This window comes from Gekko japonicus, unplaced genomic scaffold (genome assembly GCF_001447785.1).
Source record: "Gekko japonicus isolate JY-2015 unplaced genomic scaffold, Gekko_japonicus_V1.1 scaffold3179, whole genome shotgun sequence".
NCBI classification, from domain to species: domain Eukaryota; kingdom Metazoa; phylum Chordata; class Lepidosauria; order Squamata; family Gekkonidae; genus Gekko; species Gekko japonicus.
The window spans coordinates 79,170-104,255 of NW_015177107.1; the positions used below are offsets into that span (position 1 = coordinate 79,170).

At 44.4% G+C, this 25,086-nt stretch overlaps 1 protein-coding gene across 1 annotated transcript in view; it reads right to left on the bottom strand.

The window, feature by feature from the left end:
* Positions 1–5,379: 5,379 nt before the first annotated feature.
* Positions 5,380–25,086, bottom strand: part of LOC107124792 (transmembrane and TPR repeat-containing protein 1-like) — an 87,035-nt gene continuing 67,328 nt past the window's right edge. Inside the window, exon 6 of the mRNA XM_015428302.1 lies at positions 5,380–5,479. Coding sequence (XP_015283788.1) covers positions 5,380–5,479 — 100 coding nt within the window. The remainder of the gene's footprint in view (positions 5,480–25,086) is intronic.

The window sequence follows — 25,086 nt, forward strand, 5'->3', positions numbered from 1 at the left end:
TTACAAGCAGGTCAGGAGGAGATTACAAATCAGGAAAATGGCACCGGGAAGAGTTAACCACTCCTTCCCCAGCACTGCAGCCCCAATACATATCGAAACACACACCCACACACACCCCAGTGGCTTGTTTTTCAGCAGCTGAATTTCCCCCCCCCCCGCTAAATTATACATAACAAAGGTTCTGATTACAGTTTTCCCAATATCGCATGAAGTTTGGTCCTCAGAACAAAAATTACTCGTTTTCAAGGAGGGTCCCCCCATAGTGCCGTAAAAGCCTCCTTTGCAGCACTCCTCCTTTGGGAGAATACATCAAGAGTGTCTAACAAGATCAGCCACTGCATTTATCCAACCTTTAGATGTACTGATGATTGTTTTCCAACGCCGGCAGGCTTTTGGAAGCTGCAAGGGTTTGTACGCTTGGCAATGAATCTTGGATTACTGCCAGCACCCAGCTTAGCAATTTACAGCAAGCAACACAAGTCGGTGAAAAAAAGTGGTGTTGTTTTGCTTTATGGACACAAGTTCAATAGTACCTCCTGCATTGAGAAATAAATGCTTCCTGCTTTATGGGTAAGAATTGGTGCCCTGACCTAACTGCAAAAAAGCTGTTTGCCCCACAGTTTCTCGTCTGACCAGCTGCATCTAGCCTAGTCTACCTCACAGGGTTGTTTTGAGGATACAAGATATTCTAGTGGATATAATTCTGCATATGAAACAAAAAATAGCAGATTGCGAATTAGGAAAATACACAGCAAAGTCTGAGGCCTTCCTCCGGTCTTGACAGCCGTCCCCTACCGGAAGTGGCTCTTCTGCCAGCAATGAAGACTCTCAGCACCAGAGGAAGGTTTTGATAAGCAGAATGGCAGGATAAAAACCAAAGACAGCCAGTGCAATGAATAAGAATGGGGGAGACCTAAAATTACATCCCTATTCAGTCATCAGTCTCACGGCATGAACCTAGACCAGCCACTCCCAGCTCATCAACCTCGCAGGATTGTTGTGAAGACAAGATGGAGGAGGGGAGAACATATATGAGGGCCTGGGGTCCTGGGAGGAAGAGCAGATTACAAACGTGGCAGATAAATAGAACATGAGACACACTTAGGTCCTGGACTTCAAACACATCTTGATGATTAAAGACTTCTATTTGTCTGAATTTAGAATTTTTCATTGTTGTTCAGTCGCACAGTCGAGTCCGACTCTTCGCGACCCCATGGACCAGATCACGCCAGGCCTTCCTGTCTTCCACCATCCTCTGAAGTTTGCTCAACTTCATGTTCGTTGCATCGATGACACTGTCTAACCATCTCATCCTTTGCCGTCCCCGTCTTTATTTATTTTTTATTTTATTTATTTAATTTTCTATTTCTATACCGCTCTATCCCGAAGGCTCAGAGTGATTTACATGGCTTATTGATATTCCTAACTAGGGCCACACGGTAATTGGGGGAAGGTGAGTGCCTACCAGGCACCCTACTGGTTAGTTGTTCTTCCAGCGGCTCTTCTCTCTTCTGACTTCGTGCGGTGGGCGTCTCGGCTCGGCTCGGCAGCAGCTCCCTCCGGGGTAGTTCCTTCGTCTGCGACTATGCGACGATCTTCTTTGACCTTCAGTCTTTCCCAGCATCAGGGTCTTCTCCAGGGAGTGCTCCCTTCTCATTTGGTGGCCAAAGTATTTGAGCTTCAGTTTCATTATCTGGCCTTCCAGGGAACAGTCAGGGTTGATTTCTTTTAGGATTGACTGATTTGATCTTTTTGCAGTCCAAGGGACTCTCAAGAGTCTTCTCCAGCACCATAGTTCAAAAGAATCTATTCTTCTGCGCTCGGCCTTCCTTATAGTCCAACTCTCGCAGCCATACATGACTACTGGGAATACCATTGCTTTGACCATGCGGACTTTTGTTGGCAGGGTGATGTCTCTACTTTTTATCATGCTGTTTAGGTTCGCCATTGCTTTCCTCCCAAGGAGCAGGCGTCTTTTAATTTCATCGCTTATATGCATTAGATGTGAATGCCCAAAATTGTTGACTGTCAATATTCCAGCGTTAGATCCAGGTGGTCTTTAGTTCTGACTTTGCATAACTTAAACATCATTATGTTACATGTTAATTTGCTGTTAAGTTCCTGTCTACAAGTTTGAGCTTTACCCACCATTCCAATATATTTGAAAAAGTGTGCCTTGCACACGGAACCTCATGCCTTGAATAAACCTTTGTCGGTCTTAAAGGCGCCACTGGACTCTAAATATCCCACTGTGACATCCCACACAAATTGTATGAAGGTATCAAAACATATTTCCCTGCCTTCTGCACACCCACAACCAAACAGTGGCAAACGGTGGCAATCAGAGTTAGACAGCTGTCAGCACACCAGTCTGAGACTACATGGCAGAACATGTTTGAAACTGGCAGGGTGCACACAGGCACGAAGTCTGAATATTCTCGGCAACATTTACCTGGAACGTTTCCTTGGATTTGAGGCCGCCTCATTCCAAAGGCCCTAAAGTGCTTTTGATCATTGTTACTGTTTTCTCTTTCAGTAGAATGTATGCCACTTATTTACTTCACTGATACCCTTCCTTTCTCCCCAGCGGGGACACAAAGCCACTTAACATCATTCTTCTCTCCTCCATTTGATCCCCACAACAATTCTACGAAGGAGGTTAGTTTAAGAGTGTTTAACTGGGCCCAAGGTGGACCTGCAAGCTTCGATAGCACAAGGGGGATACAAACCCGGGTCCTCCAGATCTTAGTCCTGCACTGTAACCCCTGCGTCACACTGGCAACAAAGATGGTGTTGCAGGTTGACCTGATATAACTAACTGGGGGCATCCTTCAGAGGCCCTTCTCTGTATGCTTCCCTTCTCCAAGAAGAGAGAAACAGCATCTTTCCACCTGAAGTGCTTCTGTTACCACCCTACGTCCAATTCTGAGTCTTTCAAACTTCCAATTTAAAAAAAAATTCCAATTTAAAGATTTTTTTTATTTGCTATTTTTAAATCATCCTCTAACCTTTGATCTTGCCGTGCCCCGCCTCCTCCCTCCCGGGTCTTCCACCGGTGGCAGAAATTTCCAATTTAAAATTCCAATGTAAAGAAAGTACACACTGTTTTACCCAGGCTTTCCATTGATTTTTTTTTTACCTGCCTTTGCACTATTGATCCAACTGCTTGGGGGGGCCTTCTCTGGGCGGCCTGTGTTGTTAATGTTTTTTGTTTCTTCCTTTTAAATTTTATTTTTTAATTATTTACTGTTCATAGGCCTTAAGTTTTTTTTCCCTGTTCTGGTCTCTTATCTGCCTTTCGTTGTTTATTTGTGTTATTTACAGTCCAACTTTCTCAATGGGGTTCAAGGCAGATTACACAGAATAGGTCAATACAATCAACAGGATGGAGGATCCAACAGACAATGCAATAGAATCTGACTTGCAGAACTCTGGAACCAATCACAGGTGAAGCCAAGCATAAGCATTAACATGACATATTAAAGGAGGGGTCCCGAACGTGGTGCTCATGCCACCCACTGATGTCCTTTTGCCCACCAAGTGTTTTTAGAAAGTGTGTGGCATTGGATTGGGCCTATTGCAAGGCGTACTTTTTCAAATACTTGAAAAATATTTCAAATATATTTTTCAAAATATTTTCCAAAAATGTTTCAAAATATTTTCAAATATTTGAAAAAGTGTGCCTTGCACACGAAATCACATACCTTGAATAAACCTTTGTTGGACTTAGAGGTGCCACTGAACTCTAAGTTTGTTCAGTTTTGTATAGTTTGTGGAAAGCCAGGAGGGCGTGAGCCTGATGCGTAAGCTGCTGAAGTCTGAAATACATAAATCCCCGCTAAAGGGCACGGTACCACCAGCTCAAATCTACCAATACTGTGTGAACTGAAGCAGGTCTAGGCACCTACCTTGTAAGGAGATATGGTGAGAATGAAGCTGGATTGTCCTGTTCTGAAAACGCTGGCATGGAACCTCCCATTATCCAGAGACGAAAATACAAAAGTAAGATCACCTTTGGGGAAGAAGAAGAAGAAGAGATGTTGGGGTCATCACAGAGGGGTGCACAATTTGTTAGAACATGCTGCAGACCTGTGTATGAGCACAGCTTCTGACTACATTTTTCTCACTCCAGAAGTATTCACCTTTGGTAGTATTCATGCATTATCCCAGGACAGTCACATACAGACTAAGTAATGCTCCAAGACACTATAGAGCCTTAAGCCACATTCACACGTTATGAAAACCTGTGCTTATCTGTGAAGGACCTGAAAGCGGCTTGTTATCGTATAGACATGCTCCCCTCTCTTCTCCCCCATTGTGCATACAGCACATCAGAAAGCTTCCCGGTTTGAGGAAGTGTTGAATCAGGCTCCAATGTGTCAGAATCCCCAAATGCAGGTGCCTGAACAAATTGGACTGAACTGAATCTCACGATACACTCCCAGTTTGTAAGGTGGAACCAACCACCAGTTTGTCCAGCATCTGCATTCAGACATCATGTCAAACTTTGGTTTGGTTGAAGGCTTCCCAAACAAGGAAACCTCTGGTCACGTGCCACACACAAGGAGATAAGAACAGGTGAGTTCAAGAAGACTCGTCATTCATGTCCACCACAGATCGAGGATTATCATGCAGCACTCCATCATGCCATTTCCAAAATGGCCTAAACTCGCATAGGATTCCACATGGCTAAATTCAGTGGCAGGCGTTTAACGATGACCTCACTGAACATTCACAGACAGAAGGGAGAGGGAGAAAATCTAGCCCAAGATTTTCTAGATTCTAGAGTTCTCTCTTGCCTGTCCACATTGGAGTACATACAACAGTGAATTCTTTCCAGGCAGTTACTGCTCTACACTGTCACTTGACCACTTCTGAGACTTTATCAGTTGTTGGTCCCACATCGTCAAGCCCTCTTAGTGATTAGAAATTTGTTGTTGTTGCTTTTTTGAAAAAGGAGGGGGGGAAAGACCATTCAGGTGGTCAGGATACTTAATTCTGTGCTCAGTTCCAAATTCTGCACAATACAAGAACTGAAAATGCACTCTATCTAAAGTATAGCCTCACCTGACCACATCTGGCGATAATGGTTGGGTGACCGGGGTGCCTTAGTTACATCTCATAACTTCCAGTTCTAGAGATGGTATTCCTCCAGTTACCAGAAACTGACAATCGACTACAACAGTGTCCTTGCCATCAACACAATCCTCGCAACTCCTCTTGAGACATAACAGCTCAGCATACCAATTCTATGGTCATTTTTATGAATTCAGAGAGTAAAATACTGACTATATTAGCTTACTCTTGATGATCTTATAAGGAGACTGCTAATGGAATAGGAAACATGGGGGGACCCTCGAAAGTGAATACAAATAGATTTCAAAAATTAATACTTACATAGGTAAGTACCAAGGCAGCCCTCTTTAAAAACGGTCTGGTGGTATACAAGAACTTCTGTTTGTTACTTGCAGTCAGGTACCTGAAATGTCAAAAAAAAATCTATCAAAATAGTAATAGAAGGCAATTTATGGGCTCTGGGGTAAAAGGAGATGGGCATCCTATTTCAAACAGTTAGCTTGATACACAGACCAGCACTTTGAAACTGGAAGAACCCCCTGATTGGCAAGAACAGAACAAGTCAAATGTCTACTTCACTGTGGCCTGGAACTTCCCCGCACAGCCTATTCTTTTCACTTCCTGATTTTCAGCTTCTATATTACAACTCCAAGTAAACAATTCTAATAAGTTGTCTCAACAGATATATGGAAAATTACAATGAATATATATTATAAAAGTTTTGTTCGCAATGTTAGCCTCCCTCAAACTACAGCTGAGCCTAAACTTCACAGGCAAACACCTTCCAAGCAAAAAAAAAAGCAAAAAAGAAAAGCCCAAAACATTTAAAAGACATATTTTAAATACTATTTCACTTTTGTTTGCTGCCCCTTTCAGCAGCCATTTTGGTTCCATTTGAATCAAGAGTTGGTCATCCTGGCTATGCGATCCTTCCAATCAGGCAACATACAGCCATCGTGATGATGTCATGGCACAACGCAGCCAATCAGCTTTGGCTATGTGAGAACACCAATCAAGCCAAATCAGAATGAGAACAAGCTTGCTCTCTTTATTCTGAATGGAAGAACACTTCCACTTTCTGCAATGGGTTCACTGAAGTACTGACAAAACAGTGGGTGGAGGAGAGAAGAAAAGGGCCAGCAGGTAGAAGGTCAAGAAGAACCTGAACAAGGAAGGGGTGGGGTGAAATTTCCCTTCTTAATCCCTGCAAGGTCCCTCTCTTGAGTTACCTATAACTCATACCCAATGCCCCCTCTAAGCTGTGGAGCCTTGTGAGCAAAAATTCTACTTTGTGAGCTACTGGCATTTTAGCTGTGAGTGAGCGATTTGGCTACTTGCATAAATTGGTTTGCTCTGGAGCCATCCTTCCTGAGCTAAGACAAAAATGTGTGAGCCGGAGGCTAAAAAAACCTGTGAGCTAGCTCACACTAACTCAGCTTAGAGGGAACCCTGCTCATACCAGCAAGAAATCTTCCTGCCAACGGAAGCTTTGAGCCATTTTTGAAAGGTAACTACACAGAGAATGCTGTTGCAATAATCTAACCTAGATGTGTTCCAAGCAATGTTAGGCTACTGCTGTCAGAAGGTGAACAGTATGCTCACATTTCTATGGATCTGGATTACCGTTCCCTTTGGAAGAACAGAAACAGAAGTATACATAATTTTTCTGCCTGCCTACACTGAAATTTTCTTGCAGCCCTACTCCAGAAGACTGGCATTTTGGAACATGGCCATCACATATGCTTCCCCATTTGCTTCTGGGCCCAATTCCAGGCACTGGTATTATCCTTTAAAGCCATATACAGTGTCAGTTTGGTGTAGTGGTTAGGAGTGCAGACTCTAGTATGGGAGAACTGGGTTTGATTCCCCACTCCTACACATGCAGCTGCTGGTGTGCCTTGGGTCAGTCACAATTCTTTCAGAGCTATTCTCTCAAGGGCAGTTCTCTCAGAGCTCTCTCAGCCCCACCTACCTCACAGGGTGTCTGTTGCAGGGAGGGGAAGGGAAAGGGATTGTAAACTGCTCTGAGACTCCTCTGGGTAGTGAAGGGCAGGGTATAAATCCAGTCTCTTCTTCTTTGGGCTGGCATAACTTAAAGACAGCCTTCTCTCATAGGAACCTACACATCCTCTCCAGTCATAGAATCATAGAGTTGGAAGGGGCCATACAGGCCATCTAGTCCAACCCCCTGCTCAATGCAGGACCAGCCTAACGCTGCCTCAGTGCAGGATCCTCAGAGGCCCTGCTTCAGGTGCCCCACTATCTGAGGCTAGAGGGGAAGCAACCCAAGAAAGGGCCTTCTCGGTCGTGGCACCAAAACTATGGAAACTCCCTCCGCAGGGAGATTCCTCTGTCTCCCTCCGTCAGTGTCTTACACCAGCAGGTGAAGACTTTTTGTTTTGTTTGACATATTCCCCATTACTGTTATTGGCCCTCCTCACTGGTTGTGTTAATGTACCTCTAAATGTTCTTACTGAATAGTTTGTTTTATATAAACTTTATTTTAAATACTGTCTTAATGCTTTGATATTCACCACCTAGGGAGCCCTGTTTGAAGGAAAAGACAGCACAGAAATTGTCTTTTGAATAAATAAATACATAGGCAAGACTTATTTTTAATTGTGTTTCTGTTCCAACTTAAACGTGAAGAAAAGCTCTCCATGGTGACAAGGAAAGAGAGGAAAACGTCCATATCAACTGGGATTAAAGTTCAGCAGCATAAATTTAAATCCACTGGACTTAATGGACTTAAATGGGAACTTAAATCCACAGGACAGTTGAAATAAAAAGGCAGCCAGACTGTGCTATTCTGAGGCAAAAAGTAGAGATGTGATTTGCAGGTATCACACCCAGCCAACTGACCCGGTGGTTCAAGGCGGACTTAGATCTTCTATCTTTTTAAAGAGAGAGGTTACTCTATTTCCCAGTTTGAAAAGGAGGAAAAAGTCAAAAGCAGATTTTTTTATCTACATTTTTGTGGCAGACAAAAAACAACCAAGCAGGCCTTATAATGTTTAAACGTGAAGAAATGCTCTCCATGGTGACAAGGAAATAGAGGAAGACGTCCATATCAACTGGGATTAAAATTCAGCAGCATAAATTTAAATCCACTGGATTTAATGGATTTAAATGGGAACTTAAATCCACAGGACAGTTGAAATAAAAAGGCAGCCAGACTGTGCTATTCTGAGGCAAAAAGTAGAGATGTGATTTGCAGGTATCACACCCAGCCAACTGACCCGGTGGTTCAAGGCGGACTTAGATCTTCTATCTTTTTAAAGAGAGAGGTTACTCTATTTCCCAGTTTGAAAAGGAGGAAAAAGTCAAAAGCAGATTTTTTTATCTACATTTTTGTGGCAGACAAAAAACAACCAAGCAGGCCTTATAATGTGAAGAAAAGCCCTCTGTACTAGCAAAAGTATAAAGACAAAACCCACATGAGGCTGGATTAAAATTTAACCATCAAAGAGAACACGGAAGGTCTGGATGCATTCCAGAAAGCACATTGTCTAATTAAAACATTCTTGTGAACGTCATGTCAAGAAATGTAATTTAAAAATGCAGCATTACCTCAAGCCCTTTACATCTATTTATTCATAAATGTCAGCAGCTGATCCCGGTGTCCAAGTTAAATGTCAAGCAAGTCTAAAAAGGAGGCTAATGCTGCAAAGGCACAGAGTTTCCTGAGCCCTTACTGATTTTGGTCTGACTACAATTCTCCTCTTTAAAAAGCCAACTCCAAGTGGCCTTCGGTATTTCACCTTGGCTGTGATGTGAAGTCCCTGGAGGGAAAGTGCAGGCCAGTTTAATTAACCTGAGAGCAGGCCCTAACCTACCTCCCCTGTTTGTCTGCTTACCCAATGGGCCGGCAGAAAGAGCCGCCTGGGGGAAAAAACCTCTTTATCAACAAAGCCCATTAAAAGTTGAAAAGAAGAAAGCTAACTGTTCCAGAACAAAGCCAACTTTCCTTATTCTGGTTTCACTAAACAGCAGGTTTGTAAGCTGCATCCACATCAGGCTTCCCAAGTTCTTACCGTGATTCGGCGGGGGACACAGACGTCTTCACAGGATCATTCCTGCGGGGACAACAGACGTGCCGCACCATGCCGTCACCAGGAAGTGACACTGGGTGACGCTCTGGCAATGGGGCTCGAAACTCGATGGTACCATTGAGTTTTCAGCCCCACTGCCAGAGCGTCGCCCAGTGTCACTTCCTGGCGACAGCATGCTGTGTTACAGGGAGGAATGGTCCAGCCGGGGAGCATGTTTCCCCTGCCGGATCGCGGTAAGTACTTGGGAACCCTAATCCACATGGCGAGAATTCCCTTCTTCCCTGTCATCAGCACCACGATTGCAAAGAATTTTGTACTGGCAATGGAACATCCGCATGGCAGTTTTATGTGCAACTGCATCCATCACAGTTTTCCCAGCATTGTCATTCCCTAAGCAGCAGAAGGCTTAAAAAAAAAGTTGCTATTGTGCTATAGCACAGCAATGTTATAGTGCTCAACCGCCACCAGTTCTTCTTAATTCCCAGCTTCTGGTTATTGTTTTTAAATTAAATGTCTAGTTAATTTCATTGTGGAAATATAGGGGAAAAGGCAATGGGGGAATTTCCCCCTATGTCAACAAAAAAGGCTAGATACTTACTTCACCCCCACACACACACACACAAACACACTTTTAATGAAAGCTGGGAATTCAGAGGCTCATGGGGCTATTTTGTTAGAATGCTATTGTGCTATAGACCAATGGCAATTATCAGTCTGGGGGGGAAGTCTCCCTTCCCCAAAGTTCCATGTTTTTATTATGGCAAGGTTTCCTTGCCCCTGTAAGCTGCCCTGAGCCCACTGGGGAGGGCGGGGTATAAATACAAATAAATAAATAAATAAATAAATAAAGTGCTCTAGTGGTACAGCAGAGAAAATGGAGCATGCAAGGGACTGATGGAAAGAAAAGGGTACTTGTATCAGTGGCACCCTTCAAAATCCACACCTTCCTGTCCAGATGGTTCGCTAATGTAACTGGGTTACATTCTTTCTGGAAAGACAGAACCCATCCAAGTTTGGGAAAGAATATGCAAAGAACAGAGAAAAAAGCATATGATAAGAGGTCAGTGTCAAAGAGAGAATACAATTTGAAAAGCCATGGTGGAGAAAAAACAGAGCCAGTTTGATGTAGTGGTTAAGTGCGCGGACTCTAATCTGGGAGAACTGAGTTTGATTCCCCACTTCTCCACTTGCAGCTGCTGGATGACCTTGGGCAAGCCATAGCTCTGTCAAAGCAGTTCTTGAAAGAGCTCTCTCAGCCCCACCTACCTCAAAGGGTGTCTGTTGTGGGTAGGGGAAGGGAAAGGAGTTTGTAAGCCACTCGGAGACTCCTAGTGAAGGGTGGAATATAAATCCAATCTCTTCTTCTCCATGTGGAAGAAGGCATAGTGAACACACATGAAGCTGCCTTACACTGAATCACCAAGGCTACTCTTTTCTACTCAGACTGGCAAGATGTTATCTGAAATCCATAACGCTCTCCCAAGGACATAACACAGGAGACGGTCCTGTAGATACTTCGGTCCCTGACCGCTCAAGGCCTTGTAAGTCAATTAGGGGTGAGCAAAGGGGGGGGGAAGCCAGTATTTTTCAGGTTCAGGTAAATCAGACCCAAAAAATATCCATAAATGCCGAATTTCCCCAGTAAAATAGCAGTAAGGTATTCGGATTGGGGCTATATTCGGTATTGTCGAATATATTCGGGTCCAGTTTACACCACCCGAGGGAAAAGAGGCATGTTAGAATGCCTTCTTTCCCTCTGGTAGACCCTACAGATTTCCCTGTCAATTTCACTCCCTGCCAGTGAGCTGGAAGTGAAATTGACAAGGGAAAGCTTGGCTCTCTGCCTTCCCTTCTCTATCTGACAGACTGTAGTTGGAAAAGGGCAGGCAGAGAACCTAGGCATGTTTACAATGCCTTTGTTTCCCTCCCCGACATCGTGGAGGGAAACAAAGGCATTTAAACCCAACAGCTGACTGGCGGCTGAGCTGGCTGTTAGGTTTAATGAGACCTTTTTCGTATAGCAAAATGAACCCCCCAAAAAGCCAGATAATTATGGCTTTTTTGGGTTCAGCTATACTGGTAGCCGAATACAGAACTGTGTATTCGGCTTATGTGATACCCAAAAAATACCGACAAGGTCTATTTTGGGGGTATTTTTCAGTTCTGCTATAGCCGAATGCACACCCCTAAAGTCAGTACCAAAACCTTAAACTTGACTTGGTATTCCACTGGGAGCCAGTGTATCTGGCACAGCACTGAATGTATATGTGCTGTCCGTGACATTCCCGTCAGAACTCGCGCCACTGCGTTCTGGATCAGTTGGAGCTTCTGGGTCAGTTTCATATCACATACTCTCTGGTCCTTTATAACTGGAGATGACAGTGATAGAAATTGGGGACTTCCGAATGCAAAGCAGAGGCTCTTCCAATGAGACACAGCCCTTCCCCCAAAGTCACCTTCATATGCAAACACACACACACAGAGATACACACAGAACAGGACCAACCTCCCCATAAATACCAGTAGCTATCATTTAGGAACCAGAACTAGTCACATTTCAACCCTAACTATAATTTCTTAATCTCTAATGGAACAATCAGACTGCTCCTGGGGTTTCTGGGAACGCCAGTGAATGCATCAGGCAGATGCCACTTTTGCTCCCAAAGGCTCCTATGCAGACTGACTTTCCTCCTTGCAAATATGGAAGCCTACAGCCCCAGTCGCCCTGACCTGGAGGCTAGCCCAATCTCATCAGATTTCGTAAATTAAGCAGCGTCTAACCCTGGTTAGTACTTGGATGGGAGACCTCCACAGAGTTGGCAGAGTTTAAATATGCAAAGGAGCAGAGCACCAACTGTTTAAGGAAATTAACTCAGTTTATTAAAGGAGAGTAAACTCCGATAGAACAGAGGAGAAGGTGAGAGGCTTAACTAACTGCTGTGAGAAACAGGAATGAAAGGGGGAGGGCTCTGTTGGAGCAGGAAGTCTCCAAAGAGCCAAGTCTCCAAGGAGCCAGTCAACTAGATTAAGAAATCCCTAATCTAGCTATGCTAACTAGCAGTCCTTCAGATGCCCCCTATAAACTGCTTCTGATCTTCTTCACTACAGACCTTGTATATTCCAACACAAAGAAGTCCTGGTTTGCTGTGCAGAGCCAGGCAATGGCAAAGCCACCTTTGTTTGTCTCTTGCTCTCACGTCGGCCATAAATCAGCTGCGACTTGACGGCACTTTAGACACACACACACAGCCCACACCACCACCTCCTTCATGTCCTCTCATCGTGGAACACCTCTTCCTTCCAATGATGCTAATAATACATTACATGAACCAGGCCTTCCATGTGAAATCCCCATTTGTGAAATTACGTACTTTCAATCAACAAGAGGAGGAGAGAGAGGCCAGATCATACAGGAGGAGAGATATTTGCACAGAAGCCCCTAAGCCTTGGGACCCACTCAAGTGAGTGGGACTGTTTGTACCCTGGCCTTAGAGCTTTCCCCTGGCATAAAGGAAAGAAGGGCATGCAACTTTGACACATGTCACTGACAAGCAGGATGAAGCTTCTATGGGCAGCCTTGTTGGTCTGAAGCAACAGAAGAAAGTTAAGAGTCCAGAGGCACCTTTAAGACCAACAAAGTTTTATTCAAGGTGTGAGCTTTCGTGTGCAAGCACACTCTGTCAGGCCAAATATAAATATGTGCATCATACGCTCACCTCCTCAGCAGAACAATACTTCTCCCTGCTGAAATTCAGCCCCCCCAGCCCCCAGTTCCTCAAGAATGCAGGCTGGAATTCACTTCTCACACCACAGAGCTGGACCTCGGTATGTTTGTTCTTGTCTGGCTTCAACATTCTATCACCTCAAGAATAGATGCTGGAAAATGTTTAGCTGTTCACCATAACTACAGGATAAAATATTTCCAAAATGTGTCTTTCGCTGACAGCACTTCTTTAAAAGGAAGGTGGGAAATGCAGTCAGCTCTACTTAAATTAAGGAATGGGAAAGAAAAACAAACGTTTATAGGGGGGATTTTTAGCTTGCGTCCATTCCAGCTTCCTCACATGTCAGCATGTTAATAACTTGGTCACTTCCTTTTCTAAAAAGCCTGGGGGGGGGGGCACAATCACAACAAACAGTGAGCGCAGAAAATGCTTAATAAAGCAAGGATTTCTCTCACATAGTTCAAAACGGAGGCCAAGACAGATAATCTGGCAGCTACGATTTCCTGAAAAGGAGAGTACATTACAATAAGCGCATGACATCATTGCTGCACCAAGACCCTTTTTATAGCTGAAGACAGCAGGGTAGGTGGCCCAATAAAACTCAAGACCCTGCAAGTTTACAACAATGTTAAAAGTTGCCGGTACCAGATGGGAGTTGCAGCAAATCAAAACAAACTCCTCAGAAGACCAGACAGCTTGTCTTCGTTAGAAAGAAAAACCAAGAGGCCCAATTCATATAAACAAAGAGAGGCCTGAGAGGAATCTGAGGTGCAATCAGACAACAGAAATTGACAGGCTGCGGCCTGCAAAAATGTTTTTACTGGTAGGAACCTCTGTCAGAGGGTATTATTGAGTACAGCTTTATCCTACCCTTCCTACCAGGAAATCAGGGTCGCACACACTGTTCTCTTCTCCTTCATTTTATCCTCGCAACTCTTATGATGAAGAGATAAAACACCCCTTGATTAACGCTCAGGGTAGGGTTGCCAGGTTCCCCCAGCAATAAGCAGGAGACTTAACTTGCGGGGAGGGGGCTCTTCTCGGAGTACTGACACTCAAAGAAACTGTGTCACCTAGAGGCCTTTTCCAGAGCAGACCCAATGGGGACAGAACAAGCTTCCTGAACCAGTATGACGTTATACCTTCTTTACGAGGTTCAGGAGGCTGTGTAAAGCCCACTCATTTAGGCTGGGTTTGGGCAATTTTAAAACTGGGCTGACACCTACAAACATTAGTGGGCAAGAAACAAATACCAATCTGCCGATGCACCGAAATTCAGATCTCACGCCAAACCAAGGTTAGACTGAACCGGGAAGTCTTCAATCTCAGCTCTGCAGGTGAGCAGGGAAGGAACATGCTACACACACATACTGCCTGAACAGAGGCCTTGTCCCTCTCTGGACAGAAATCCCACATCTCTTACAATACACAAGCTAAACGTAAACCAAACTAGCCACATGCGACCACCCATTACCCAAAGCAAGCCCAGCTGAATTCAATGGGACTAACTCCCAATTAAGTTTGCAAAGGTTGGCAGCTTTATATCTTTCTGACTGCACTGAGATTTCAGCATGCCTACTGCACCCCCTCATGGATCACTGCCCCCTCATGGATCACTGCCTTGTCATGGCGAGGGGGCTTGCGTGGTTCGATGAGGCTGTGGGCTATGCCGTGGAGGGCCACCCAAGACGGACAGGCCACAGCAGTGAACTCAGACCAAGCGTGATCCCCAGGAGAATGAAATGGCAACCCACTCCAGTCAAGGTAAGCTTGACGTGGTCAAAAATGAGATGGCAAGACTGAACATCGATATCCTAGGAATCAGTGAACTAAAGTGGACAGGAATGGGCGAATTTAACTCAGAAGACCATTATATCTACTACTGTGGCCAGGAATCTCGTAGAAAAAATGGTGTGGCCTTTATAGTCAACAAGAGAGTGCAAAAGGCAGTACTGGGATACAATCTCAAAAATGACAGAATGATTTCTGTCCGATTCCAAGGCAAACCATTCAACATCACAGTAATCCAAGTCTATGCCCCAACCACTGATGCAGAAGAGGCTGAAGTGGACCGGTTCTATGAAGACCTACAACACCTCATAGAACTAACACCAAAAAATGATGTCCTCATCATCATAGGGGACTGGAATGCTAAAGTAGGAAGTCAAAAGGTAACCGGAATAACAGACAAGTTTGGCCTTGGAAAGCAAAATGAAGCAGGGCAAAGGTTAACAGAGTTTTGTCAAGAGAACACACTGGTCATAGCGAACACCCTTTTCCAACAACCTAAGAGGCGACTCTACACATGGACATCACCAGATGGGCAACACCGAAATCAGATTGACTATATAATTTGCAGTCAAAGATGGAGAAGCTCTATCCAGTCAGTAAAAACAAGACCTGGAGCTGACTGTGGTTCAGATCATGAGCTACTCATTGCAAAATTCAGACTTAAACTGAAGAAAATTGGGAAAACCACGAGGCCATTCAGGTTTGACCTAGATCGCATCCCTGATGAATATACAGTAGAGGTGAAGAATAGATTCAAGGGTCTGGATTTGATAGATAGAGTGCCTGAAGAACTATGGACAGAGGTTCGTGACATCGTACAGGAGGCAGCAATCACCACCATACCAAAGAAAAAGAAATGCAAGAAAGCAAAATGGCTTTCTGATGAGGCTTTACAAATAGCAGAGGAAAGAAGGAAAGCGAAAGGCAAAGGCGAAAAGGAAAGATTTACCCAACTGAACGCAGATTTCCAGAGAACAGCAAGGAGAGATAAGGAGGCCTTCCTGAATGAACAGTGCAAAGTAATAGAAGAAAACAATAGAATGGGAAGGACTAGAGATCTCTTCAAGAAAATTGGAGAAATCAAGGGAGCGTTCCATGCAAAGCTGGCCATGATAAAGGACAAAAACGGTAGGGACCTAACAGAAGCAGAAGAGATTAGGAAAAGATGGCAAGAATACACAGAAGAACTATACAAGAAAGACCTCAATGTCCTTGACAAACACGACGGTATAATCACTGACCTTGAGCCAGACATCCTGGAATGTGAAGTTAAATGGGCCTTAGAAAGCATTACTAACAACAAAGCTAGTGGAGGTGATGGTATTCCAGCTGAGCTATTCAAAGTCTTAGAAGATGATGCTGTTAAAGTGCTGCACTCAATTTGCCAGCAAATTTGGAAAACGCAACAGTGGCCACAGGATTGGAAAAGGTCAGTATACATTCCAATCCCAAAGAAGGGCAATGCCAAGGAATGTTCAAACTATCGCACAATTGCACTCATATCACACGCTAGCAAGGTCATGCTCAAGATCCTACAAGCTAGGCTTCAACAGTACGTGGATAGAGAACTACCAGAAGTACAAGCTGGGTTTCGAAGAGGTAGAGGAACGAGAGATCATATTGCCAACATTCGCTGGATTATGGAGAAAGCAAGAGAGTACCAGAAAAATATCTACTTCTGCTTCATTGACTATGCTAAAGCCTTTGACTGTGTGGATCACAACAAACTATGGCAGGTCCTTAAAGAGATGGGAGTACCAGACCACCTCACATGTCTCTTGAGAAACCTGTATAAGGGCCAAGAAGCGACAGTTAGAACCGGATACGGAACAACTGATTGGTTCAGCATAGGAAAAGGAGTACGACAAGGATGTATACTGTCACCTTGCTTATTTAATATATATGCAGAGTACATCATGCGAAATGCTGGCCTGGATGAATCACAAGCGGGAATTAAGATTGCTGGGGAAAAGATCAACAACCTCAGATATGCAGATGATACCACTCTAATGGCTGAAAGTGAAAAGGATCTAAAGAGCCTCTTGCTCAGAGTAAAAGAGGAGAGCGCAAAAGTGGGCTTGAAGCTCAACATCAAAAAAACTAAGATCATGGCATCCGGCCCCATCACTCCTTGGCAAATAGAAGGGGAAGTCGTGGAAGTAGTGACAGACTTCACGTTCCTGGGATCCCAGATCACCGCAGACTGTGACTGCAGCCATGAAATTAAAAGACGCCTGCTCCTTGGGAGGAAAGCGATGGCGAACCTAAACAGCATGATAAAAAGTAGAGACATCACCCTGCCAACAAAAGTCCGCATGGTCAAAGCAATGGTATTCCCAGTAGTCATGTATGGCTGCGAGAGCTGGACTATAAGGAAGGCCGAGCGCCGAAGAATAGATCCTTTTGAACTATGGTGCTGGAGAAGACTCTTGAGAGTCCCTTGGACTGCAAGAAGATCAAATCAGTCAATCCTAAAAGAAATCAACCCTGACTGTTCCCTGGAAGGCCAGATAATGAAACTGAAGCTCAAATACTTTGGCTACCAAATGAGAAGGGAGCACTCACTGGAGAAGACCCTGATGCTGGGAAAGATTGAAGGTCAAAGAAGAGGGGGACGGCAAAGGATGAAATGGTTAGACAGTGTCATAGACGCAACGAACATGAAGTTGAGCAAACTTCAGAGGACAGCGGAAGACCGGAAGGCCTGGCGTGATCTGGTCCATGGGGTCGTAAAGAGTCGGACTCGACTGTGCGACTGAACAACAACTGCACAGCATTTTAAAAACAGCTATTGCCAGTTTCTGTCTGTAGGAACTATGGTTAACATTTCAGTAAATCCAGTATTTGATTTCATTTGTGGTCTTACTTTCAAAGCTGTTTAAGCTCTCGCTAATTTCACAGGGACTGCAGCCAAGGCTCCACATTTCTGAATAAATTCCCAACTGACGGCAATGCTCTCCAATAGTGATCCTTTTATACACACTCTACGACTTGCTACGGACCTGCTCTTCCTTCGGCTCCCTGCAAAATGTACATTAAAGCCAGAGATTCTTCACAGCTAACAGTTCACAAAGACAAGACAGCCAAAAAAAGGGACCTTTTTCACGCAAGGTCAGAAAATGCGCTACACACAGAGCAAACTGTATGTTTTTCTCCCCTCGATTCCATTCATCAACACGATGCACAAATCCTTTTCTTTTGCAAATGCCCTGAGGGTGAACGACTGGATAAAACACAGGAGAAAAGCTTATGAGAAATGTATATATTATATAGCAATACTTGCACAGAAAGGTGTCTGGACAGAATGGGGGGGCGAGATTTCCTCCTCATGCCAAGCATTCCACCGTTTGGAGGTTTTCAAACAGTGGCTAGATGGCCATCTGACAGCAATGCTGATTCTATGACTTAGGCAGATCATGGGAGGGAGGGCAGGAAGGGTTGGATCAATGCTTAGTTCTCCTGGCTCTTTCTTACACGCCCAGGGAAATGCTGTTCACCACTTTGGCGTCAGGAAGCAATTTTTCTCCAAGCCAGTTTAGCTGGGGATCCTGGAGGTTTTCTTGTCATCTTCTGGGCATGGAACAGGGGTCACTATGGGTGTGGAGGGGGAGGTATTTGTGAATTCCCTGCCTTGTGCAGGGGGTTGGACTAGATGACCCTGGAGGTCCCTTCCAACTCTGATTCTATCAGCTGATCAAATAAAGCAGACCGAAGTTAGAAGCCCTCAGCCACTCATAGGCAGCTTCTTCCATTCTTACAATGCCAGATGCACCAACTGTGAAATATGACTTCATGGGATTTAATCTTCTCCCTTCCTTTCCTAGAAAACATACTCATGAGTTCCAGAGAGGAGGCTTTATTAGTAACCCCCCCCACACACACACACACAGACTGCACCAGTGGTAATTTCCTGTACCCTGTGCCGTCTGGAAAAGATTCTCTCCCCCAAATTTTATTCTGCGTCTTTAAGCTTTCCAGCATTTAAAATCAAATTAGACAAATTCTTCTGTGTAAGGTATTTTGAAACAAACTAGCATTGTAGCCAGGCACACAGGTTATGCCCAGGTGGTCAGCATTTTTAGGCAAGGCTATTTTTAGTGCTCCAGATTACTGCAGTCCAGATGTGCAGCCATTTCAGAGCAGGGCTTAGTTATGTAGCCCAGATTGCAGGTTTCTTGGAATGTGCTAAGGTACATACATATGGGGGGAGGGTGATTGGTTTGCCCTGGAACATCTCCCATGTGCCACTTGAACACTGCAGATCCCAACCAGTGTTCCCTCTAAGCTGAGTTAGTGTGAGCTAGCTCACGGTTTTTTAGTCCCCAGCTCACACATTTTTTGTCTTAGCTCAGGAAGGATGGCTCCAGAGCAAACTCATTTATGCAGTAGCCAGATCGCTCACTTACAACTTTATTTATTTATTTATTTAATTATTTTATTTATACCCCACCCTCCTCGCAAGCGGGCTCAGGGCAGCTTACACAGGCACAAAAGTGCAGTAAAAATACAAGAAGTTAAAACAATTAAGGCACAAGTGCAGTAAAAGTCAACAGTTAAAACAGTTTAGGCAAAAATGCACATCTCACAGGATACATAAATGACTACAATACTTACTCCCTATTGCATATCCCAGTGGGGTCAAAAAAACCAAAAAACTTTAATGCCAGTAGCTCACAAAGTAGAATTTTTGCTCACAAGACTCCACAGCTTAGAGGGAGCACTGATCCCAACTACCAAGACAAAGGGCCAGAACTCAACAGGTCCATGTTACTGAAGGGAAAACAAGCATTAATGAAATCCCTCTTCCTGGACAATCTCAGAAAGCCGCCAATAGGAACCTCATCCTGCAAAGATCTCCACCAATTTTGATGAAATGAAACCCAAAAGGAACCATGTTTTCTCTATTATCTGTTCCAGAGGACGTCTGTCTGATGCAGTCCTCAAATACCTCATCCTCTCCAAAACCTCCCTCAGTTAATGACTATCAGCCATCCCAAAGGGACCAGCAGCACATTAGGGAATCGGTCTTAGAGCAAATACAAAAGGGCAGAGCTACATATACCTTGACATTATGTGTTCTCAAACCCAGCACTTCTGCTTTACAAATACCCCCCCTCTCCAAAATTAGGGTAATTCCACATCTCAAAACCCGCTGAGTGCGTGAGTGAGGAGGAGGAGGAGGACTAAAATGGCTTGGGTGGATTTCCAGGGGAAATATCAGCAGACAAGGAAAGGGCGGGGGTCCCTAAACTTGTCAAATCTGTAGGCAGTTTTGAGAACACAAGGTGGGCATCACAACAGAGTGGCTGCTGAGGGAGGGGGCTGGGTCTAAATCACAAGATGTTGGAAGTACAACAAAATGTTAAGAGATCCCAAGCTGAGCATTCTCTTAAGACCGAGGCAGTTGTTTCCAAACAGATGCTTCCAGCAGGCTCTTACAAAGCACTCCCAACTATGAACTTCACAGTGAAGTTCAGCTCAGGCTGAACAATGTGAACAGATGCTGGACAGGGTTGTTCAGAAGCCAATTCGCAGACGGTCAGGGGATCAGCTGGGAGACAGCTGCTAGCCTCCCTCCTGGGAATTTTTGCTAGGTTGCAGCCTTGCTATGAGACAGCAATGAGTCAGCCCATCAGCTGAGAATGGGCTTCTAATCTCCCAGCCCTGGAAACTTTGCTGCCTACCAGCCTGCTGATGGGACATTCCAAATTTTGGGGAGCGGGTGCCACAAACTGACTCCCAGCTGATCAGCGGATCAGCTCAGAGTCTGCTTCTAATCCATCCTCATCACCCAAAAGTGCTGCATCTCAGGGTAGCTGGGGTGTAGCTAAGTTGGAGATCCTTAACTTGGCTGCATTTAAGCCTTGTTGAGACACAGGCCCTCTGATTCCCCCCTCCCCCATCACTGCACCTGGCTTAGACATAGCAAAGTTAGAGATCAGAGGCTAGCTGATCTGAGAGTGGCTTTCTGACACACACATGCACCCCCATCATGAATTAATTAAATTGGTCTATAAAGGTATGTATTGCCGACACTACCAGGAGAGGCTTTCCAGCATCTTGGGCTGTAGTCTTTCACAGCATCTACTACCTAATCCTGTTAACTGGAGATTCCAGGAATTAAACCTGGGACTTCCTATATGCAAAGCGGATGCCCCCATCACTGAGCTATGGCCCCTCCCATTTAATCACGATATTTATAGTCCACATTTCTCACTGAGACTCAAAGGGGATTACAAACTCTAAATCAAGAATAGTCCATACTCATATGTACAGTGTAGGGTCAATACAATCAATACGTAGAGACACTGAATGAACAATGTACTAGGACTACTGAAATCTGAATAAACATATCAGACATGAGACAGAGGGTGAGAAAAATACTGTTACATCAGTAAAAAGAACAAAACAACAAGTTAATACATGCAGCAAATTAATAATACATCCCATGTAGAATGGTATAATCCGCAGTCCCTTTCCCCTTATATAATGTGGTCAGCCCTACGAATAACCCTATGTATAAGCAGCTGACTTTAACAAACAGACCCCAAAGAGTTGTAATCAAATGATTTATGCTGCTCTGAATTCACAAATCAGCTCTTTCCAAAAAGTCTGGGACGGATGAGTTGGGTGGGAGGCTGGAAACCTTGCTCAGCTGCTAGAACAGTTGGCAAAGTGCTGTGAACCAGCTCTCCAGGCCCCAAAGCATCTCTTCACTTCCCACACACTCCCAACACCAAGGAAAATAGGCTTCATTTGGAAAACAGAAATTATGTGGGTTGTGCTAGCAAGAAACTATGTTATTAAATATTTACTGACAAGATAAGCAGTGCCGAAGACGTCTAGGCTAGTGGCGGCCTTCTGGTAGGATTCTAAAATGAGAAGAATTCTACACTAAATTGCACATGGCTGTCACCCACACCATCTGCTTCTCTCCACTAATACACAATCGTGTGTGCAGTTTCTCGTGGCGTAGCGTGGGCATGGAGACCATACACAGAAACAAGAATGGACTCCCGCCTACAGATTAGGACTCTTTTAATAAAGGCAGGGTGTGAAAATGTTTTGTCCTCCCAATTCGGTTGTCAAAATTCAAGCTTTCAGCAAATTTTGAACCCAGAAACAGATGTTCGGCCCGTTTACAGCCATCACGCTTCAGCCACAGCAGGGAAATACTGCAAGGAAAATGAAAACCTTTTAAAAACAAAAGGCTCCCCCCCCCAGATGTTTTAGCAAAGAGCAGTCCACAGGCATACAGCTTTCTGCAATGAAAGTCTTAAACCAACAAGATCCATGCCTCAAAGTCAATGACTTGTATAATGTTCATTCTTTTTGGTCTCCTGAACACCACACACGAGAGGAAATGATAGATTCATACAGACAGGAAATAATATAGCTAACATTGTCCGTGCTATACTATTCGGGATTCAGGTGCCATGCTAAAGTGAAATGGGGGGCGGGGAGGGGGAGAGAAGCCAAATTTCCTTCAAGAGCCTAACGAACTCTTTTAATTCATACCCAAAGATGCAGGTGGGAAGGACTGCTATTTGATCGACTGCCAAAACTACGCTGAATGCTCATCAGGCATTCCAATACCAGTATCCAAGGTCAGTGGGAGAAACAGGAAGCCAGAACTTTAAGTGGATCTCCTGATGGCTAAAAGCAAAACCCAGACGTCAATCTTGCTCTGAATACCAAATTCAGAGCAAATTCTTGTCTCTTCCCCCAGGAAGTCTCATGGCCAACTGGCATCAATTACTTAATACGTTTATGGCATTGCCTGACTGGAGCAGAGTATAGTCATAAGGCTGCCTCATTATCTGTCCCCTTGTCTTCGCCTTCCCCTCCTTCCTTCCTCCAGCAGTCTCTACCCAGGAAAACTAAGGCCCAGTTGTACGGTGCTGACTCAATTAAATGGTAGGTAACCTGAAAGACCTGTGGGGGGCACCTCCCTTTCTCCTAGATCCCTCTCCCCATATTTCTTCTTTTCATAATTCTGAGAGCCAGCGTGGTGTAGTGGTTAAGACTGGCGGACTCTACTGTGGAGAACTGGGCTTTATTCCCCAATCCTCCACAGGAAACTTGCTGGGAGACTTTAGGCCACTCACGACTCTCTCAACCCCACCTACATCACAAGGTGCCTGTTGTGGGGAGAGGAAGGGAAAGGAAGATTATAAGCCGCTTTGAGACTTCTTGAGGTAGAGAAACACAGCGTATAAAACCCAACTCTTATTATTATAATTATTATTGCTTTTCTTTTTAATCTTTCTCCCCAGGATTATCATGCCCCCCCCCCCCTTGGCCCCAGTTTCCACCTGCTGATTCCACCTGCTAAGCACAGGCCGGGAGAAGCTGCAACTCACCTGGAGGTCTCCCACCATAAATGGACAAATGGAAACCCTCCATGCAGGTTTAACATCCAGGTTTGTAATATAGTGTTGGCATAGCTGGTGATGTGATCATGTTTAATTCCATACCAAGAAAAAGGGACCACATCTCAGCAGTTAAAAGTACATGTTTTGTTTTGGGTTTTTTTTGCATAGATGGTGCCCCAGATTTAATCTCTGGCATCTCCCAGGTAAAGAGAACTCAAGCAGCAGGGCTGGGGAAAGCCATCTAGTTTATATTCTCTGCTTTCTGTTGTTGCAGGGTTTTAGAACTAGGCCATGTTTGGAAAACTGCATCTCTCATCAAATAGCTTTCGACAAGGAACCACAATTGCTTAGCTCTTTGCTCCCAAACAGGGCTGATGCAAAACCTGAAAGCTATTTCCATGGGTATTGTTTAAAATGAGAGCCCTCCCTGCTTTCCACAAGCCATTATCCACTCCAGAAGCAGCTAAATGGAGGCCACTGCCAAAGCCATCAGGAAAACAGCCCCTTCCTGTCCAGAAAGAAAGCTCTTATCTGACATTCTGATCTATCAAACTCCCTTACTCAAGTCCAATGAAATGAAACAGGCAGCCTGGGCTTCTCAGAGATGCCTGAATGGTACTCAGAAATAGCAAGAAGTTCCCCTCCCTTCTTTTTATTTGGAAAAGCGGTGCTATTCTTATAAACAGTTTTGTTTTGTTTTCAAAAAGAATGGCAGATACAATTCCATTCATGATCTTGGAAGGGATAAAAAAATGATTCATTCACAGATGGGAAACTTATCTTCTCCTTGAAACATTTTCAGTTTTTGCAGTAAAATAGAGAAGTCCATCAAGCTAGCTATGACATGGTGAAGTTTAGAAAGAAAGCGACTGGAAACCTAATGCAGCCTTTGGTGTTACTAGAGCTGCCAGGGCCTTCAGTTTATGCCAGGACTTTTGTCACGAAGAACCAAATAGTTCACTCCCTGCCACACCCAGATGTTCCCTCTTCTCCCATTCTTTTCAGGCCCTTTGGATTTAGGTGTTAAAGCCTGAGGGGCTAAAATGGATTGTGCCACTTCAAATGCAGCTGGGGGGGGGGGGGGGAGAATCACATTTCTGTATGCTCCCCTGAGCAACAACAACAAAACACCCTGCATGCATGTAGAAAATTTAGCAAATTACAGGGTGCAAGTTCAGCTAAGGTTCTCCTCCCTGGTGCACTAGGTTTACTTGCAGGGATTTTTATTTTAATGAGAGGACCTTCACTTGTAGCATTATGTTTAAGTTCTCAGTCCAATTCTAATTTTTTCTTAGTAGAACAGGAAGGTAGACCTTTTGCCAGTTGCCTATCCAAGTGTATATTACTAGCACCGTTATACTCGGTGGACCCAATTAATTTATTTAGAAAGTGAAAAGTACTCAGAACGAAGAGCGATTTCAGCAAGAGTACTTTATTTAGTGAAGAACAAGACGAAAAATTACAGGGTGCAAGTTCAGCTAAGGTTCTCCTCCCTGGTGCACTAGGTTTACTTGCAGGGATTTTTATTTTAATGAGAGGACCTTCACTTGTAGCATTATGTTTAAGTTCTCAGTCCAATTCTAATTTTTTCTTAGTAGAACAGGAAGGTAGACCTTTTGCCAGTTGCCTATCCAAGTGTATATTACTAGCACCGTTATACTCGGTGGGCCCAATTAATTTATTTAGAAAACATGCAAGGTGGGGATCCACAGAGACTTGCAGAGGGCATCTTATTTTCTGGGGGGGGCCCCCACTATTTCCTCTTTCCTTTCCCTGAAAGACCCCATACCCTCTCCCCCTTCCCTGACTCCTCCTCACCTACCCACCAACCAATCTTTTATCTGCCCCCATATTCAGCAAAATTATTTACTTCATTTACACCTGCCTTTCTCCACAGTGGAGGACTCAAAGTAGCTTACATAATTCTCCTCTGAAGGGGTAATTTCATAGAAAAAGAGCTGCAGGAGCTTATTAAAAGGTAAAGGTAAAGGTTTCCCTTGCTCGAAAGCCAGTCGAATCCGACTCTAGGGTTGCGGTGCTCATCTCCGTTTCAAAGCCGAAGAGCCA